The following is a 22,586-nucleotide window of genomic DNA, read 5'->3' as shown; positions in this document are numbered from 1 at the left end:
ATTCTCGTCTCACTATTTTTAATATTTTCCACCTTTGATAAGTGTTTGGTATGACGATAAATTTTCACAAATTATTTTTTTTGTAAAAGATATTTCCGTACTCCGTGTATACCTTACAACAAAATTATTTTTATTTACCTGTGTACGTTATTTTATTTGGCGGCATTTTGTCCAAGGTTTTGGTTGTCTTTCTGATATTGTTTTACATCAGACCCACTTGTTTTAATAATTTTGTATTTATATTGTGTCATAGATCAAATTTATTCGTTCAGTGTATGCTCACTTGTTTTTGTTAATATGTCTTTTGATTGAGTTAAGCCATTTCAATTGATATTTTACAGTGTGTCTTTCTATGTTGTGATGTTGCACTATTGTTTTAGGTTAGGATGAAGGTTGGCGCCTATTAAAACGTATAAACCCGCTGCATTTGTTTGCACCTGTCCTAAGTCAGAACCTGTTGTTCAGTGGTTGTCGTCTGTTGATGTGATTCATAAGTGTTTCTCGTTTCTCGTTTTTTAAATAGATTATACCGTTGATTTTCCTGTTTGAATGGTTTTACACTAGTCATTTTTGGGGCCCTTTATAGCTTGCTGTTCGGTATGATCCAATGCTCCGTGTTGAAGGCCGTACTTTGACCTATAATGGTTTACTTTTACAAATTGTGACTTGGATGGAGAGTTGTCTCATTGTCATTCATACCACATCTTCTTATATCTATTAAGCAAATAAAAGAAATATTTGCAAAGTAGGCTTTAAACTAGAATTTTGATTTATCTAATAATTTGTTTTATTCTTTAAAAAAAAAGTACATTGTTTATGAAAATCAATATTCTATCGTATATGCAGATACTTTTTGTTTTAAAGTTGTTAATTAATTAATTTTGGTAATGATATATCACCTCATCAAAAATTTACAAAATGGTAAAGCACGTAAGAAATTTGGTGCGTCGGAAGTGTTTTCTTGATTAACCTTTTTCAGGAACGCTCAAACTTAAGGATATGAAAGCCTGGGATCTATAAATACGTACACACGTTAGAAGCTAAATAAAAATGATGATATAATACATTTTTAACCAGTGATTAAAATACAATCAAATTGTCCATTTATAACTATTGCATCTGTCTGAGAACTGATCATTTATACATGATCAATATTGAAAAACATATTAGCTACGAGATATACAAAAAGTAAAAGATGATTTTTTTTGTTCAATCTTTAACGAAAGTGATAAAGTTAAATAAAAATTCGCCTTAAGCAGCCAATTTGGTTAAAATTTGTCAAAATAAGATAAGAAACATCACTGATAAATTGTTCACTTGCTTACAAGTTCGTTATGCTGACAAGTTCGTGACACTGGGGAATATCCATTTAAATCGTGAAGTCATACATAAATTTACCAATACGAAAAAGAAAAAGGTTAGTTTTTCCTTTTCTTGCAAACAAGTTTGTAAAATGCCTTTTTCCACTATTTTTTTCCGTTTTATTCCGTGACAAGAATTTCGTTGAGCTATTTGGAAAATCTCCTCAGCAACATTGTTGACATATCGAACGATGAGTCACCATTTAGTTATAGGTCGTGTGACATTTTCCCATTGAAGGCCAATGATATTTTTTTCAACATCATTAATTGAACCATTTTTGTTTTAGCTCCAAACATATTTTTTGTATAAATAAAAAAAACAAAAAATCACAGTGAATTTTTTTTCCAATTATTGGTTTGTTATCATATTTTGTATATTTCCTTTGTTTCATTTGTGTTGTTTTTAAATTTTGTTTGGGGGGGGGGGGGGGGAGGGGGCGGCAAAATAAAGAGAAACAAAACATGCAAAAGTATAAACACCTACAACTCTAACAAATGCAACCAGCTTTCAAAGATGGAATATCAATGAAAGGTGTTCCACGCTAGTACCATATACCAATACAGACACTGCGAGTCATATTTCTTCACAGGACGAGGAGGCGCAATTTGTTGATCATCTTAAATCTGTTTTCCCAATATCACGGTGTACATTCAGAACGCTTGCTTTCCAATTCCGGAAACGCTTTCTTTTCAATTTTGTAAAACAAGCAATGGAAAGATTAGAAAGGTAGGTTGCTACAATATTAAAAAAATAACTAATTACTAATTTAATCCACCATTTTCTTCGGAGAAAGCCCAAACCATTTTGTTTTCCGGCCGTTCTGTTGTTTGATTTTGCCGAGTGTTTAGTTTTGACTTTCTCTTTTTGAAATTACGTTGGAGTTAAATGGTTTTGGTATAACACTTCTTTTTCAGCTTATGTTAGGATTAAATTAGATTATTATTTTGCATTGTATTACTGGCTATGTGTCTATCATGCTGGTATTAAAGAGTTTTCTTTTCATTTAGTCCATTGAATTGATAAAATTTGTAAAGTCACGTTATATGTTCATGTGGACGAACTTTAATTTTTGTAGAGAAAATCGCCTTTTATTTTTCCAAAACAATACGTAAATGTTCTTTTTTTGTCAGGTTCTAACGATTTCTCATAAGATTGTGTCCTTTTAGGATGTACCAAGGTAAAATTAAAAAAAAAATTGGAATTTTAGATTGATACTATAAACCAGAAGAGCATTAGTTCAGGAACAAAATAATTGAAAATTTTGATAGGTTATGGAGCTCCTTTTCGAGATATTTGTTTTTGAAATTGCGTGAAAAGGTTAACTCAGACTTGAACCTTATTTTTGCATCGGTTTATATGGGTCTCAAATCGAAAGAAAAGAAATCTTGATTCTGCTTAAATTTTAGTAAATGACCTTTTATGAGCTATTGAAGTTTTTTATGAAAAGAAAATTGGATGTTATGGGGCAAAATATTTTACCCTGTATCGTAGGAAAACAACCAAGGAGTCCCAAAATCTGACAAAAATTCCTAAACCTGACCTTAATACATCCGTAATGTGTTCCACTTATATACATAAAACGAAAGCCTCTTTCTCTTTGTAAAAACAACTATCGTAGTTGATATATGTTGGTTCAACTGAACTTGTAATTTACAAATATAACATTTTTTATAACGAAAACTTAAGATTAGTAGAAACGGATTATCGACCAGCTTGGGCAATTAATAAATGTGGAAAAGTGGTAGAGGAAGTTCACCCTGGTTTTTCCTGATTTCAAACATCATCAACACGATGTCAAGAAAGAGGAGTTTATAATCCTTGACAAAACATTAAACAGGTTTAATGGATGCAGGGAAAATATATATTATAACAAACATGACAAAAGAGAGTCGAAAGATACCAAAGGGATATTCAAACTTATAAGTGGAACAGAAACTGACAATGCCATGGCAAAAAAAACAATAATAATACTTTGTTGTGTTAAAGACATGTACTGTTAAACAGTCAAAATACCGAAAGGTCTTGAAACATAACCTAAAACATATCAATCTTAATCATGTATACTATTTCGGGTGTTTTATTGTGTACCCTAGACATGGTGTTAATTTCAGTTTGATAAGGTAATAAAGTCAACAGAAAATTCCATGGTGCTTTTTTCGAAGGGGACTGATTGACACCACAATCCCTAATTGACGTTATCTATTCTTAACAGATGACAACACACCATTTGAGTCAAACACAAATCCTATCCGTATAAAATCACGAAGACATCACCATTCCTAATTAGTTATACCGAATGGTATAGAATCAACCCATAATGTCGTCACCCCTGCGAATTGAAAACAGTGTATGAATCACACAGTATCAGTCCTCGTGTGATTGACTCTGACTAGAGTTATCCCTGCGTACAATGTGTTTATACAGAAAACGTTATACATTTTATGTATCCAAACATGGGCATGTCATGACAAATCAAACAGCTGATAAAGGACGTATACAACATAGCCTATCCTTAATTTTGAGTTCATTTATTAATCGAATAAGCCGACTGAACGTTGTTACATCGATTTACAGTACAATTCAATTGCCAATGCCACGAGTTCAAAATCTCAAAGAATCGACATATGGGAATTGGAAGCAAAAGCAATAGAAAGGGATCGGTCTCTCACTGTGTCGTTGGAAAATGTTATCAGACATTTTTGACTTTTTGAGCTAGGCTCTGAATTTTACGAGGAGGGACTATTTAACATACTTTGGGGTTATGTGTACTGCAGCATCAACGTTGGTTATTTCTGCGAAGAAAAAGTTAGCAACGATCAAAACCTATCCAAACAGATGTCGAACTAACCGAGAAGGGAATTTGTAGGAGACCCTAAAATACGCCAAATGGAAAAACGTTGCCAAGGAAGGATTGGTGGCTTTGTACCAGAACTGCATCTTATCTTATTATTCTGTGTCCCTAACGATCGGACCACATGAACCAGTTTAAATTTCTTTCCTGTCCTTAGTGTGACACTCGTCACAAATTACAAAGTTGGTTAATCAACATTTTGCAGAAAATGACTGTATTTTATTAAAAACAGAAGTGCCTACTACTAGGCTGTTGATATCCCCGGAGACAAGACTACACAAATATTGGCATTAAACCATTAACCTAGTGATTGTAATGGACAGTTTACAATTGGGCAGCTGAAATCATTTCTTTTCTTTTTCTAATGTATTTTCTCAAGAAGTTCTTGTCTCATATGAATAAAGGAATAAATCGACAAGGAACACAGTTGGTTTCCATGAAAATGTCGATTGTTTGTTGAAAAACACGTCCTCCAAAAGTAAAAAATATGTTGTCAATCAAAAGATCGAACATTTTGATAATGTCAGTTTCAGAGAATTTTTTGTTTTAAGTTGAAGTGGAACAGAAACTGACAATGCCATGGCAAAAAAAAACAATAATAATACTTTGTTGTGTTAAAGACATGTACTGTTAAACAGTCAAAATACCGAAAGGTCTTGAAAAATAACCTAAAACATACCAATCTTAATCATGTATACTATTTCAGTTGTTTTACTGTGTACTCTAGACATGGCGTTAATTTCAGTTTTATAAGGTGATAAAGTCAACAGAAAATTCCATGGTGCTTTGACACCACAATCCCTAATTGACGTTATCTATTCGTAACAGATGACAACACACCATTTGAGTCAAACACAAATCCTATCCCTATAAAATCACGAACACATCGCTATTCCTAATGAGTCATACCGAATGGTACAAGATCAACCCATAAAATGTCGTCGCCCCTGCGAATGAAAACAGTGTATGAATCATACAGTATCAGTCTTCGTGTGATTGACTCTGACTAGAGTTATCCCTACGTACGATGTGTTTATACGGAAGGCGTTATACATTTTATGTGTCCTAACATAGGCATGTCATGAAAAATCAAACAACTAATAAGGGACATATACGACATAGCCTATCCTTAATTTTGAGTTCATTCATTAATCGAATAAGCTGACTGAACGTTGTAACATCGATTAACAGTACAATTTAATTGCCAATGCCACGAGTTCGAAAGCCCAAAGAAAGACATATGGGAATGGGGAAAAAAAGCGACAGAAAGGGATCGGGCTCTCACTATGTCGGTGGAAAATGTTACCAGACATTTTTGACTTTTTGGGCTAGGCTCTGACTTTTAAGAGGGACTATTTAACATACTTTTGGGTTATGAGTATTGAAACACCAACGTTCGTAATTTCTTCGAGGTAAAAGTTAATAACGATCAAAACCGATCCAAACAGATGTCGAACTAACCGAGAAGGGAATTTGTGGGAGACCCTTAAATACGCCAAATAGAAAAAACGTTGCCAAGAAAGGTTTGGTGGTCTTTGTACCAGAACTTAATCTTATTGAAATGTGTCCCTAAAGATCGGACCACACGAACCAGTTTAAATTTCTTTCCTGTCCTTAGTGTGACACTCGTCACAAATTACAAAGCTGGTTAGTCAACATTTTGCAGAAAATGACTGTATTTTGACGCATGAAATTATTTAACGTGTTGTTTTCAATTTTTTACATCACTTGGTCGATTCCTCTGCTGGTGGACTATCAGTCCCCGAGGGTATCATCAGCTCAGTAGTCAGTACTTCGGTATTGACATGATTTATAACAACCTTTTCTAAAATTGCCCGTTTATAAATTTTGAAATTATAAAGAAACTAAGGTTTCAACTCCCTCAAGCAAAGTTGACCTTAGATGGATTTGGCTATTTATTTTAGGTATTTTTGTCATATAGCTTTTCAACTGTTTCGGTACTTATACATCCCTCGGATTTCAAATGTTTGGCTTTGAGCGTTCCTGATGAAGGTAAATCCAGAAAAGCGCTTCGGACGCATGAAATTATTAAACCTGTTGTTTTCAATTTATTTAAAACAAAAGTGCCTACTACTGGGCTGTTGATATCCCCAGGGACAAGACTACACAAATATTGGCATTAAACCATTAACCTAGTGATTGTAATGGAAAGTTCACAATCGGGAAGCTGAAATCATTTCTTTTCTTTTTCTAATTTCTTTTCTCAAGAAGTTCCTGTCTCAAATGAACAAAGGAAAGTGTCGACAAGGAACACAGTTGATTTCCATGGAAATGCCGATTGTTTGTTGAAAAATACGTCCTCCAAACGTAAAAAATATGTTGTCAATCAAAAGATCAAATATTTTGATAATGTCAGTATCAGAGAATTTATTATTTGAAGGAAGTGATTTTTAACAAAGTACGAAGTATCCCTCCCCAATACAAGCAACTTGTATTTACGTACTTCATTATCTTTTATAAAAGAAAATAGGACCAACTCTTTCAATTGATCATGCATTTTGGAAATACTTGTGTAAAGTGTTGAAAAGTCAAATGTTTTAATACTATTTCAAGAAGAAAGAGTCTTAGATTGTATCTACTCTAAAAGATCTTTGGTATTTTTAGAATACACATCTGATTCCCGCCACCTCTAGAATAGGTAGTTTCACAATAACTTAAAAGCTCGGCTTTGATTGCTGATAACATTGTTGTTAATAATTTAGCAAGAGTTTCGTGGAGCACTTGGAAGACCCAGCAATATAATGTTGTTTCTAAGGACACTTATGTAGTTTAGGTATCCAATACAGTGAAGGAAAATCCGATTCTTCATCATTGGTTCCAAAGGAACATAGGACAGACCTATGATTATCCAGGATTTCCTCCTTGGTACGTGTCGTGGGGGTATATGTTGAGTTTCCAAGTGAATTGTCAATACCTAATTCATTTATCAAACAGTTTATGTAATTTGATTTACACACAAAAACGAGTTTGTTTGAAATCTGGAAATGTAAACAAATTGCTCATAATATGTATGTTTAACAATTTCAAATCATGTTATATCGAAAACAATAAGAACAAAAATTTATTATTGCCAACTATCGCCTTTTTTGACATTCTGTATAATTATCCGAATTGCTATCCTAAATGAGCTTTACAAACACTGCGTCGATGCCAAAGCTGGTGGACGTTTTCGTGGGTATCAATACCTTAGAAGTCAGCAAATCTCAGTCGACATGAAATAATATTGATTCTGCTTATTTTTAGAGGCCGTACCTATCGCTGTTATCATCTTTATCCGTTGGTCTCATGTTAGTAGTTGCCTAATTTGGAATCGTATCTTATCTCCTTATGTCTATTTTGTCTTTAATAAGACGAGAAAAAAAAAAATGACCCCACAAATATGTTTTGAACAAACATACATAATTCAAGTAATGTCGATGTCATTGAAATATTTTTGAATCAAGCTGTTAATCCACTCTATTTTACTATAGAAAAAAAGACATTGCAAGTCAAATGTATATTTTTCAATATATTAATGAAGTTATAGTATCCCCATAATTGAGATTTCTGCACAAAATTTACAAAAAATATATCTTTGTCATTAATCAATATAATATACATTTTTGTTTTTTTTTAAATTTAATATTTGCAAATATTTGACATTCAGATTTGTTAGTAATAGTAAATATCTACAAGAATTATAAGGAGCAGCAAGAACAACTACTCACTTTATCAATAAAAGTGTCGTTTTTTTCTCTATCCTTTTTCTGTTTGATAAAATATCATGTTGACAACAAAAAATGTAAGTTTGAAATCTTTATAGACCGTTTTTAATTCCAGTTTTAATATTATTGTTTGTCATTTATCATTTGATTCTAATTTACAGTTGGATCTCGTATGGATCAGTTTCGATTGTATCTAGGGAATGGAACCGCTGATGAAAGTAACAAAAGCGGTCTTTGCTACACAGACTTAGGAAAAACAGGCTTGCCTAACATTACTCAGAACATTACTTGTAATATGCTGGCCAAAAATATGTACTTCGTCAACAGAAGAAATCAAAAAAATTGCTATGTGGAATTGTGTTACGTAGCAATCTATGGTAACGTATTCAAACGTATACAAAACAGTATTTATGTAAGAATCAATCGTTATGTGATGGAATTCATAGGAAGAAGAATTCTCCAACATTTGTGGTTGTGCAAAGATTTAAGGGACCATTTTCTAGTATCGGAAAACATTTATTTACATGGGTTTGTGAAGACTTGTTTGATTAATAAATTTGAACATCTAATTAATTTTAAAAATTGAATGGCAAAATAATTGCACCGACAAACGGCATTCCGCTAAGTCATGGCATAAGCACTGACACAAGACGCGCGGTAGACTGTAATCTTATCTGGAAAGGTTTTATATTGTATTGGATCTTGGTTGCTTTGTTATACACCCTTCTTATGTTAATATATTATTTGATTGAACAAAAAGTAAAATAACAAAAATACCAAACACATAGGAAAATTGTAAACGTAAAGTCCCTACGCAAATGGCGAAATCAAAAACTCAAACACAACAAACGAATAGATAACAACTGTCATATTCCTGACTTGGTACCAGGCATTCCACAATCCACCGATGTTTCAATAAACGGAAATACGTCGTCTTGTTTTTACGAAATAACTTAATTTTTTTTATCAACAGGTGCATATCCTATTTGAGAACGTTTTTATCAACATATTCAACAGCTTAATAAATATATGTCTAGTTCATATTACGTATATTCTCTGTCGTAAATGTATACTATAGTTATCAAGGAATATTTCGAAAGAAATTATTTTCCAGACATTACTGTTAAACATTGGACTTGAATAAGTCATAATTATATATATATATTTATGTCTGAAAATATCTTCCGAATTTTGTATCAGATTGATCGTTGTAAGATCGTTTTCTACCAATACAATGACACAAGATATGTATTTCAGTCAGATTAGAAGGAAAATGATTTTTTTGGAGATTGTAGCATACATTTGTACATGAAATATGAATTTTGTACATATTAGTACTAACATAATTTTTATTGTAGGCTGCTTCAAAGGTACATGGAGCACAAACTGTACGGAATTATGCCCAGCAACATGCATAGACAATAATTGCTATCCTCAAAACGGTTCTTGTGTCTGGGGATGTGACAAACATAACTGTTTTAATAACAAATGTGATATAAATACAGGTGCTTGTATTGATGGATGCATAGCTTTACGAGCCGGACAGTACTGTAACAAATGTAGGTGTTTTCTTCTAATTTTTTTTAGAAAGCAAGTAGTGGTTACCATTAAAATGAAAATTAATATAAAATGAATAGAAGCTTTATGTAAATCTGATTTTTAAAATGTGTTTTACAATCTTTTATCCTCTTTATAGACATATACATCATACTTCGATATTAATTTTTTGAAATTGAAAACCAAATTACAATTAAAACATTTTTAAACTTCTAAAGGTATTTTAATAAAAAAATTTTTTGTGTTTTGTGTTTTGATTTTTTTTTTTTATGTTTTTTTAAATTTCAATGTTCTTCATTATTCAATTGTTAAATACTATTGCTTATATCAAACATGTTTGAAGAAAGCAACTGTGTGCTGGTTACGCAAATGTTAAATAAAAGCATTTTCCTGACAAAAGTATCATACAGTGTTGATAAAATTGTTTATGTCACAGATAATTTAGCTTCCAATGGGACAGCCATGCAAAATCAACCTAAACCAAATCATCCAGCAAGTTTGGCCATTGATGGAAACCGGACAAATGGTCTGTGCTCCATGACAACCGGATCAGGTTCTTACCTACAGGTCGACACTGGATCTTTGAGTGTTGTAACTACAGTTTATTTCACATTTGGTGGTAAGAAATTATTTGGACATTTGTCAGAAAATAGTCAGAAAGCATTTTATTACTACTAACAATTGGGCTATAGATTATCAGAATACGACATTGTTTCCATGTATCCAGAATAAGATTACTTATTCTTTTGAAGTGATAAATTGTTTGAATATAAATTTACAGTTTAGGACAAACGGCACAATTTGGTAGATCTAACTAAATCTGCCGAGGTGTGCCGACTGTAGTTAATAAATTAGATAATAAACTTACCGCCTATATTTCATTTAAATGATCAATTCAACAACACTTACAGTTAGATTGATGATATGTTGTTGTTAAATAATCAAGAAATTTTATAACAATACTGTTGAAATTGACCCAAAAAGAACTTGCTATAACTAAATCAAATAAAATTAGCAATGCCTGTCCTTTACTAGATTTAGATATTTTAGTTTTACAGGCGAAACACATACATTTACCACTAAAGCGTTGATTTTTCGTTTGCTATTGATAGTTTTCCTTTTTTGGACGGTGATGTTCCTTTGAACCCATCTAACGGTTTTTATAAATCCCACTTCGCCTGCTCATCCCGTGTCTGACATTTTTAATATCAATGAACGTAATCTTTTTAATTTATTACTGGTAAATTATTTAGTCAAGGATTTCGATAGCAAAAACCTTAACTAAATTTTCTTATATATTCACATATTGTGTTAAGACGTTTGTACCTTTAGAAAACTTATTACAAACGGGATAGTAGAATATAGTATTTACAGGGATGTTAGTGTATGTTTATTTCTTACAGATGCAACAGTAACAACGGGTGAAGATATAGTATACTGTTCCAATACCAGTGATGCATGGGTTAATGGCATTCTGCTATATAAGGGTCAACGTCCAACTAAGGATATTAATGTATATGCCGTTTGTAGATATATTATATATTTGCCACCTGCACCAAGTGGAGTTGATGTGTGTGAATTTGAAATTGGCGGTAAAGCGATAAACTTATAATATTCTACTTCATCCAAAAAATGAGTAAATTGTACAAAAAGTGTAACTGACATATGAGATTCTGTCATTTTGCAGAAATTACCATATATATGCTGCTATTTTCATGCTCACTACTACTATTTCTTTTATTCAAAGATTTCAGAGACATGCACAATATTAGAACAATTAAGAACTTAAGAGGACATATAAAAGATAAAAACAGTTAAGAATGTTTTCAATCACAGAATATAATCATAATATGTATACACGAAGTACAAGCCTTTTAAAACCGATTATATATCTTTTATATCATGCATTATCTTGTCGCAAACAGATGGTTATTACAGTAAACTATCTAGATCAAACACCAATTTTATAATAATTTCAATGTTTCATGTTGTCCACAGGGTGTCCCCTAGGAAGATACGGAGACAATTGTGAAAAGTTTTGCCACTGTAACGGACCATGTGACTTAGATACAGGACATTGTACATCTGGTTGTTTAGATGGATGGGTTGGTTATCGATGTGACATTGGTTAATATATTAATGTTATTGTAAAATCCTGTCATGCAGTTTTCTCAATATATATCCTTTACTCACATATTAGAGCTGAACATATTTTTTATCATTTGCACATCTATGGATTGATTAAAGGGGGCAATATAGTATGTAATGAATGATTAATGACAGCTAACTCAAAACAAACTCATTTTTTCGACTTAAATGCAAAACATTGTTGATCGAAAAAGGGAAGCCAAATAGCTACAATATTCATAGTGAAAAATATAAGCCGAGATTGTTCAGCATTTACCAAAATATGAAAGATATGATTCAGGTAAAAATGCGTTGATTTAAAACAAAACTTCGAAATAACATAGTCCCTTTGCATCGTTTAAACACGTTTGTTTCTTGACACGTATGTGTATGATACAGGGATTATAAACACAATTTGATAAAACATTGCTTCTTGGCAAAAGTATCATGAATAAACCCTAGGATATAAAGTGTTCGTGTTTTAAAGAATCATTTTACAGTTTTTTTAATTGCTTAAATGACACAATGTTTCGATAACAACACTAAATCGACCATATTTTTCTACAGTCTGTGCTTATGGAAACTTTGGAAGTAAATGTAGTAGGCATTGTTCTGCAAATTGCTTAATCAACCATGTAATCACGTATCAGGCGAGTGTACTGCAGGTTGCAATGAAGGATGGGAAGGATACAATTGTACAAAAGGTTTGTTTAATTGGCTTGATGCTTATCATACATAATCGTTTCAATTTATTTTCAACTATAAGCAATCCGCATGAATAAATTCTAAATTTCACCTGAGATGTCTCTATGTAATACATTGCTTTAAAGACGGACTGTTCTGGGGATTATTACAAATGCATTATTTTTTTTTTAGGCATTGTTATAACGCAAACTTCAAAACTTGTTAATATTTTTTTTTGGAATCATAGAGGTTGCCTGCAACAATGCAAATCTACAATATTCTTGGTTTTATTTTAGTGTCATTTTTGTTCGCCTCTTATTTTTATATTGTCACTTTGCCTTCTTCCTTCTGACTTTGACACACTGCTCGAAATTAATCTAAAGTAAAATAACAAAAATACTGAACGCCGAGAAAATTCAAATCAAAAGCTCAAACACATTAAACGAATGGATAACAACTGTCATATTCCTGACTTTGTACAGGCATTTTCTTATGTAGAAAATGGTGGATTGAACCTAGTTTTATAGTTAGCTTAACCTCTCACTTGTATGACAGTCGCATGAAATTCCATTATATTGACAACAATGTGTGAACAAAACAAACAGACATAATAGGTAAAAATGTAAAAAATCGAGGTACAGCAGTACACATGATTAATATTATATATTGTTTGATACCCTCTGTCATCTAGAAATATACTAGAAATATATCTGAAATAATAAAAGATTCGTTTATGTTTGGAAAATGCTGATGTTTGCATAATGATGCTCTTTATTAATTTTTATTTGATAACAAACAGAAATAAGATAATTAAATTTTGATAATGTTAACTCTCTGTTCAGTGATGACGTTTTATAAAGTCTGAGTAGCAGCTACAATCTCTTGAATACCGAATGAGTTAGGAAATGTATATCCCATATGCAAATGAAGTTGGTATATTGTTTCTGAGGATGGGGGGATTTTATGATAATTTAAAATTAAAATCGTCTGAGATGACCGCTTATGTCAAATATGGTTATGTAGTGTTAACTGTAAAATCATACTTTGAGATGATCCCTTTTTTAAATGTCTCAACTCTAGACTCTCGACTCTCAATTGTCAAAAGTAAACTTTTATCTAAAAAGTCTTTTCATTAATCTCGCGTGTTTATCAATTGATGAATGAATGCAGGCAGTAATTTCCTTATTCTCAGTTACAAGCAAAACTTTTATTACTAGTAGATAATGTTTTCATTGTAGAATGTGACGTTGGGTATTTTGGTATTAACTGTTCGCAGATCTGTTTTGGATGCATATCAAACCAATGTGACAAAGTTAACGGCGTATGCAATAATTCGAGTGGATGTAAGCCAGGTTTTGTCAAAGGACAAAATTGCAATCAGGGTATGCATAAACAGAGTAGTCAAACAACTGGTCATCACTTGTGATAGACGAAACTATTGTTAAAATGAAATTATGTAGCTATAAACAAATCATTAAATGGGCACTGTTTTTTTTAAAAAGACGACAATTATCGCCACCTTGAAATACGATCATAATTATGTCATGCACAGAGGCTACACATGTATTCCAATTTACAAATGTATGAATGGATTCTTACCTATCATCCAGTTGATTCTAGGACAACACAAATTGACATATTTACACACAGAAATGAGATACTGATATTGATTAACACGAACTTCAACAAAAGAAAAAGCTTGGATGAAATCTTTAATGATTAAATGGATAGGTCCAAGGATTATATTCCGAAATATTTATTTGCAAATCAGACGCGACAATTTAACCAAACTTGTAAAAATATTTATTGTATGAATGTATATTTTTTTCATCTTTATTTTGGGGCGGGAAGAGGAGTTCTAGTAAACAAAAGAATAACTTTAATGTGTCAACACATTACAAATTAGATTAATATTTTTCGTATAACATATAATTATTTTGTATCTGTAGAATGCGAGGATTGGAAATTTGGGAAAGACTGTGCAAAGGAATGTAACTGTCGCGCTTTACCTTGCAACAAGTTCAATGGTCATTGTTATAATAGAGAATGTGCAAAAGGATGGCATGGTGAAACATGTGATAACGGTAAGCTTTAATTCCTTTATGCTGAACCACATGACAAACACTAGTGCGACAAACCTTTCTACTTTGAAACACCTTTTCTGCACAAAATATATCGTCAGTTAGTTTCACACCGTTTCAATTAAGTTGTATTGTAAAAACAATTATGTAATAGGTATTAACATAAAACCTTTAAATTTCCAAACGTTGCGTAAATTTCATTTCAAAAACCTTGGCAATACCAATAAATTACAGCGTCACAAAATAAAGTCACTTTAAAGTTATCTTCTTTCTTTTTGGTTAATTATGTATTGACATACAATGTATCATTTTAAACAGTATGTCATGTACCAAAACTGTTTCAAGCTTTGCAAACATATCTTGAAGCGTGTATGTTCGACGAAAAGTTTTCAATTGTGTATTCTTTATTCATCTGTTGTGTTTCTTATTTTTGGTATGTCGCCTTGTGGGAGAATGAAGAATATATCAGACCTCACTGGGTTTACTTTCAATCTATTTCTCTTTAGTGGTATCAAATTGAAATATGAATTAATCGGATGCCTTTATCATAATAAAAATCTCCACGAAGAATAAAAAATATTACGGATTGAGTAGTAATTTTGTTTTGTTCTTTCTGTTCATACATTTGGCAATTTATAACATCATGTTGGTATAACTTTTATAAATTTTGAAAATTTATTTGAAATGTCTAATATGCGTTGAGGAGAACCTGCTCTTTTTATTTTTCCTACGTAAAGAATATATTATAGCTTAAAAAAAACAACAATCCCCGAAAAAGTATATTTATCGTACAATGTGTTTACCACTCGTTTTAAACTGATGATGTTAATATAATATGACAACACGCAAGGGAAACTTGTTAAACGGTGATGTTATGAATCTACATTAAAGTTAACATATGCTCATCAGTCTACATAACATTTAGCGTACGTTTGATATAAGGAAGTCGTAGAGGGATTGAAAAAAAAACATGGCAAAAAAACATAATAACGACTAAAAGATATACACCACTTTACAAAACAATATATAAAAAGACTGAGCAACACGCATCCTACAAAAATACGGGTTGATTTTTAATGTGCTCTGGACTGTTACATGTAAGCATATCTTTCTCCGCATTAGGCATCGAAAAGCGGTAAGAAGTGTTTTCTTTTAAATTTCATATCTCTACTTTTTTCCTTTGATTCCAAACATATTTTAATATCCAGGCCTTTAAATTACAATTGCGTAATGAAGCTAAGTGTATAAGAAAATACATTTTTTATACCTGAATGATTGTTACAAATTACATGACTGTGGTAGGCTATGCTTTTCAAATGTTTCCACAACAGTTCAAAGGCAGCTATAGATTAAAGCAATGTTAACATGACAATTATCTATATATATATATATTTCAGGGGCCTCGGTAGCCGAGTGGTCTAAGTAGTCAAGAGAACAAAAAGTAGTCGAACTACTGCATCACTAGCCTGTCAACTCTGAGGTTGTTAGTTCGAATCCCGCACGGGGCAGGTGCACTTGACTCCAATCTTAATTGACTAGGATTGTCATATTTCCTACCGAAGGTCGGTGGTTCTCTCCGGGCACTCCGGCTTCCTCCACCAATAAAAACTGACAGCCATGAAATAGCACAATCGTGTTGAAAGTGGCGTTAAACACCAATCAATCATTCAATTTATATATTCCATAACTACTGTTCTTTAGTTTGGGTCCTGAATGCTCTTTAACTTCATTCTTTATTTGACCTTTTAAACATTTTGATTTGAGCGTCACTGATGAGTCTGTTGTAAATGAAACGCGCGTCTGAAGTACATAATTTTAATACTGGAATATATGATGAGTTTCCTTTAACCTCGTTTCCTGTGCCTTTTCTTTATAACGTACCTTACTGTTTCAATTTATATGATAACTGAACATTATCACAAATCGCCGTATTTATATTTTAATCAAATAATCTTGCTTTAGTAAACCAATGCTTGTCGACCTGGCAAATCAAAAAAGTTTGTCCATTGAAATGGCAAGTCTTTGGCAAATTCCAGAATTGGGTTTTAAACACTTTTCAATGACAAATTAAACATTGTTTGTATTCCAATACCAGCCTAAGCATTTCAAATGAACAAAACAGAGTAATGGTTGGTTTAAAAAAAAGAAGCGGATTATATTTTGATAATTATATTGTACTTGCTTCCTTGATAATTCGAAAAATATGACATAGGTTTTCCTGCGGGTTCATAAGCAAAAATCGTGCTTATCATCTTATGGTTTATTGTTGGTCTGATATATATATATGTATTATATATACATATTGGACGTAATTTGAGCGGTGCACTTTCAAAGATATACGGATAGGTCATGATAGTTTCCGATTGAGGTCCGTATTAAAAGTTGTCTTGTACTTGACATTGTATTTGGCGGTTACCACTGGTTACATCTGCTACATCTGCTACACAAATGTTATGCGAACAAGGGACCAATGAGATATCTCTTAGATGATTTGATTTTGTACAAGGTTATCGAATAGTTCTTAGAGATCTACGAATATGTGCAATTTATTGTAGACATAGACCTGCCCTTTTTCATATTTATTGTATTACCAAATGCGACTTATTATAGGATTTGTGCGCTTGTTATGAGAATCAGGACGAGTGAAACTATTGTAGAACAGTAATTGTACATCTGTGCCGACAGAGCAATCCCATTTCAGTCCATGCGTTGTAATCTTCAATTTTTCATAGTCTTTGTAGTTTCCATCGGTCACAGTCCTCTATCCTGAAAACAAATCGCATTTATATATAACTTCTGGTAATTTCTAATGGTAGATCATTTAAAAGTTCTGATATTTTATGCATCTGGAAATGTCAAAGGTTAGACAAAGATACCTCTATGAATTGAATCTTCCTTGTTATAAAACCTACAAAAGGTAACCATTGATTTATCATTTACTATAAATTGCATTTTACAATACGAAATGCGACAGGTGTCACTAGTCAAACAGGAACTAATAAAAGCGAACACAAAATTCGGGAGATAGAATATAGTTTTTGTTCTAGATTTAAATAAACTAAAAGAACCAAGGCCTTGTTTTTGGATCCCATAAGCTTGTTCAAAACTGATTGTCGGGTTTAAAATCAAAAGTTAAACATGACTCAACGTTGATGAAAAAAACTAAGATTATACTTCTTTTTCGAGTTAAAATGATGTGAGTTCGAGTTAAAGGTTGTATTAAACTGTTAAGTTACAATGTACATTTATAGTTGACTATTTTTAATGTTTCCGATGCACATTGCTACATTAATCTTCACCAGAAATTATTGATCTCAAACGTTTTGTCCAATTTCGCCAATAACAAACTTGCATTCGCTTCATGTGACTGCAATCATCTTTGCGCGGTATGATATTTTTTGCATTGCCGTTTTGTCAAATTTTGATAGTCGCATTAATGTCTTTCCTGGAATTTGAGCGTTTTGATTCTGAATAATTTTCAATGAAAAATACTCATTTGTTGCATTGTTCAATTGTTGATTTTCCAAAAGTAGTATCAAAAGATAATTTTCATTAAGCAACAGATTGAAATTAGTGACATATTTGAATCATTTCAGATGGAAAGTTCTCGTTTTTTAAAAGCCTTTGTTCTAAATGTCATCGCAAAGGAAGTTTGCGATTTCCCTAGTTTAACCAATTAATAGTTTTGTAGATAATTATCATCACTCGTTTCTTAAAAGAGAGACGAAAGATACCAAAGGGATATTCAAACACATAAGTCGGAAACAAACGACTGTACAGAAAACAAAGCACACACTTAAGCATTTCAATATACGCGCCCTACAGTTGATATGGCCTTTCAGATAACATCATGAAGCATTGCAATGCATCTTTATGAATCTTTGATGTGTGATGTGTGTACAAGAACTTAATTTAGAATCTCTTTCAGAATGTGACAATGGTTTTTATGGTTTTAATTGCGAACGGGAGTGTACAACATGCCTCAACCAGTCATGTGAAATATTTGAAGGCAATTGTTCATATGGATGTATTGAAAAATACGAAGGAGTTAAGTGCGAAGGTATGTTGAACTAAAAAATACGTGGCTAATTTTGAGATCAGGTGCTACCATTAATGGCGTTCGGTGTCTCAATATATCTGTTTATACATGCTTATTTACTTAAACTAGTGTGTAATGTATACAGTTATGCTGCACTTGGCTTATTGCGACCTTTTCTAGCATCTGATTGTTTCATCCTTCCATTAAAAGGTATGCTTATTACTGTTTTTGGTTTTTGTAAACGCGACTTTCCTTTCAGGTGTAATACCACCATTGTTTTTCCACTATTAGTCTTTGTTAAATTTGCACTTTTTAAAAAAATTATGCAGAATTTATCTTTGTTTCAAATAAAGAAATAGTTGGCATGAGTAAAGTTTTATCCTTTCCAGTACTACAGACAAAATTTCACATAATATTTCATTGCATATAAGATAATACCTATCACTGGAAGTTCACCAATCAAATTTTCAACCCTTATTTTCCTGTGTACAAGCTTCAGAAACCATGTTACATCAAATTTCCAAAATATTCTATAGAAACACCAAATAAAAAAAGATTGGTGCTTTGAAACATCCAAGATATATGTTTATGACTCAGAAATATTTTACTGCAATGAAATGTAGGATTAATTTCCTACAACTGTCAAATTCAAGGGAATATTTTTTTTCGACCCTTTTTCGTATGCAACCGGATGTGACGTACTATAATTTGGTGGTATTACACCTGCAATGTGTGCAATTTTTTTCCGAAATAATAACTTTATGTTTACACTGTTCATAAACGTAGTTTCCAGCTAAACGAAAAACGACGAAAAAGCGATAAGGCCACAAAACACTTTTATAGAAAACAACAGACAGAGCAACAGGACAAACCAACACCCGGGGTGAACTTAAATGGTCCGGAATAGTTCGCAGTTCCTGCTCCACTTGTCGTTGTGTTTATTGTGCAAGTTCAAATCCGGTAATAAGTCTTGATGACACAATCGAAGAAAAAGAGAACAATATGGCGGTTACGACAATTTGAAAATATCCGTGGTCATTTGTGACACATATATTTCAAAACGGGCAGCCAACTCGTGATGGTAACTTCAACTTCATCACTCGGAACCCATGCAAGCAGCAATCATCTATCGAGGAAATCATAAAGGGAACGCAAGCTTTGGAATATCGTATTAATTGGGAGATATATACTTTGTATGCAGGCTCTGCTTCATATGGAGTATTTTTACATGTATCGTTATGTTCTCTCTTTGTTTTTAACCAAATGCTTACATTTTCACTGTATTTCAAACGCGATTGTCGAATAATTCATGCTAGTTTTTTTTTTTATTTATGATTTGTTGATATTATTCAGCAACCGTGTTCATCAATGCACATATGTAGCAGGATTGACATATACAAAAAACTTCCGCTTTTAGCGGTGATAGCGACCGGCTTTAAATTGCAGTGAGTTGAGAGTGTTTGCTTCATGTTGAAGGTTTCTAAATGTTGTGAACAAAAATAAAATAGATGCTGCTTTTCTTATGGGTTTCCATAGTCGTGAAGTGGTTTTATGTAACAACTTGATACCACTATATCATTTCTTATAAACTATTCAATTGAAAACTTCAATGAGTAATTATAATACCAAGCGTTACAAACTCGATTACTTTTACCGATGAATTTGTCCGAGAAAATAAATTTCCTTGATATATAAAAAAATATCATTCCTATTGTCCCCCTCGAGTTCCGCGAGGGATATGGCAATAGTCTTAATCCGTTAATCCGACTTTCCGATACACATTAATACCTGGATACCGTTTGCCCATAAGCTGTGATACTTTCATGATCTCTTTTCTGCACCTTCTTTCAGACCATTTGTCAGAAAGGTTTCATACCAAATAAGATAGTTTTTTTATTGTGTGTAGTGGACCATACCTTACCGAGATTTTGATTTGACTATTTTTATGTGAGCCATGGAAGTTTGACCATTCTTTGGAATATTGTATCACAATGACTACTTGTAAACTCAAAGAGCGTTCATACTAGGTAATGTGTATGATGTTATTGCTTTGATTTCATAATGTCTGTTAACGTTTTGGGACGTTGGCTGTTATCGGACTCATGCAGCCTACTCATAGCTTATGAATGTATTACACAGTTAAACAGCGGGTTCGGATTACGGTGGACACATCTGGTTTATTAAGCATTGGATGTCTGAACGTTTGCAGCAAGTTTTTAAAAAACTATAAGTGATTTGTCACTTGTACGGATTTGTTTTTATCTCTATCGATTTATGAGTTTCGAACAGCGGTATACTACTGTTGCCTTTATTATGGCATGTCAGTCAGAAACCGGAAGACGATATCATGATATTAAGCTACTATTTAAACATCATATACATAGCTATTTAAGGCCAGCAGTATGTATAGAAGTGTATACTGTACAGTTATTCTGAACAAATATCCAATAATAACAACTATAATGATACTAGATGTAACGATAAAAGAAAACAGTTACAATTCATGCATGCATCATAATTATAGCTATAGGGAGAAAAGCAGTTCATGCATTTATCATAATCAGAGCTATCATGGGGAAAGAACAATACCATGAAACAAGTACGCTATTTATTGTTTTAATAAAATAACATTATTGCCTAGAAATTTTAGTGATAAAACAATACAGTATACTCAAATCGGAATACAAAATCTGTCAACTGATGATTCCGCTTGATAATGCTAAAACATTTGTATGAATGTGCCTAAAATGTACATAGAAGAAGTTAAAAATACTTTTATCGTCCACGATAAAAACTTCTGATGTTTTCAGTGTCTGCAGTGGTTATGCCCAACGACAACAGTTCAGGTGCAGCAGTAGGAGGAGGCATAGCGACTGTAATTGTTATTTTAATTGTTGTGGCAATAATAGTTATTATATACAGGTAAGTTTACCTTCAAAATACTAACGATGTTGGTCTTTCATCATGTGTGTTAAGGTTAGCAAACATTGATTCACTAAGATTCAACAACAATATCCGCAATCAACTATTCACAGTACACTTAAGATTCTATAAAAATTATAATTAAGACAGTTTCATAATTGATATTTTTTTTGCAATGCATTTCTGGCTGAATATCACAGATTATATCCAAGCGGGTAAAAACGAGTACTATCCAATTCGTGTCATTCTTCTTCTGGTCATCTACAAAATATGAACTGTACACACAATTGAATTGTTTTGGAACGTTGATCACATTTATATAATCCAATAATAAAAACTAACGAAAAAATATGCATCACTGAAAGATTTGTTTTAAATGAACCGTTTAGTATATCATCCTTTCAAAATTATGGTAGTGCTGTATTTTGATTACGTACAGCAAAAACGTTTGTTGCATTTAAAACCATTAGAAAATAGTGAACATTCAGTGGTGTGCATATTCTAAAGTATCGTTAATATCTTTTATTGTTGTTATTGTCATAGGTATACTAGATAGTTTTTCTTAGATTATTCTACATCAAGTATTTATAAAACGGAAAAAAAACACATTATCCACCAAAAAAATATGCACACATGTTGGTTTTTTCCCATTAACACATGTTTAAGATTTTATGAACATTATACGGTATTGTTTTACAGACCTTTAGGAGGTTGAAGAAAATTAAAACAGTGCAACTTTAAAAAAGTTATGCGGGGTTTAAGATTCATTTTCGATAGAAACGCGTAACATAGTAGCTTTCATTGACTGTTGTTTGTTTTATGTCAAGTGGTAAATATTACAGTTATATCGGCTATATACATGACGACGTTAATTTTGAATTGTTTTAATGAGATTACAGAGCAGTTCTTCATAAGATTTAATGAAACAAAAGACAGAATCGAGATTTTTTGTAATAATGCGGATTTTTATAAACTTCAATGCTCCGATATGATGATGAGGAATAATGAAAAAACAGAATTAATCGAAATTTTAGATACTCAAGTTTTGTTTTCATTATTCAAGGTTTATTTTGATTTAGCGAAGGTCGAAATAACTGTCAATTCCTTGGAACTTTTCAGGAATGGACAGTTATTTGAACTGTCTCTATAACAGAAGGTCTTACTTTCCACTAATAAAACTAAAAACATGTACATAAATAAACAAACAAACCAACAAATAAAAAACAAAATTGAAGAAC

The 22,586-nt window shown here is 32.3% G+C and overlaps 1 protein-coding gene across 1 annotated transcript; it reads left to right on the top strand.

The window, feature by feature from the left end:
• The first annotated feature begins 8,138 nt into the window (after window positions 1–8,138).
• Window positions 8,139–22,063, top strand: LOC127703951 (protein draper-like). Its single transcript, XM_052207988.1, has 8 exons — window positions 8,139–8,156; window positions 9,297–9,308; window positions 12,227–12,326; window positions 13,545–13,688; window positions 14,256–14,390; window positions 18,316–18,447; window positions 21,237–21,348; window positions 22,048–22,063. Exons 1-8 carry the CDS (start codon window positions 8,139–8,141, stop codon window positions 22,061–22,063), a joined length of 669 nt encoding a protein of 222 aa, XP_052063948.1.
• Window positions 22,064–22,586: the final 523 nt, after the last annotated feature.

This window comes from Mytilus californianus, unplaced genomic scaffold (genome assembly GCF_021869535.1).
Source record: "Mytilus californianus isolate M0D057914Y unplaced genomic scaffold, xbMytCali1.0.p SCAF_57, whole genome shotgun sequence".
Taxonomy (NCBI): Eukaryota; Metazoa; Mollusca; class Bivalvia; order Mytilida; family Mytilidae; genus Mytilus; species Mytilus californianus.
The sequence above is the reverse complement of the archived record's forward strand: the minus strand, read 5'-3'. Positions and strand labels throughout refer to the sequence as shown.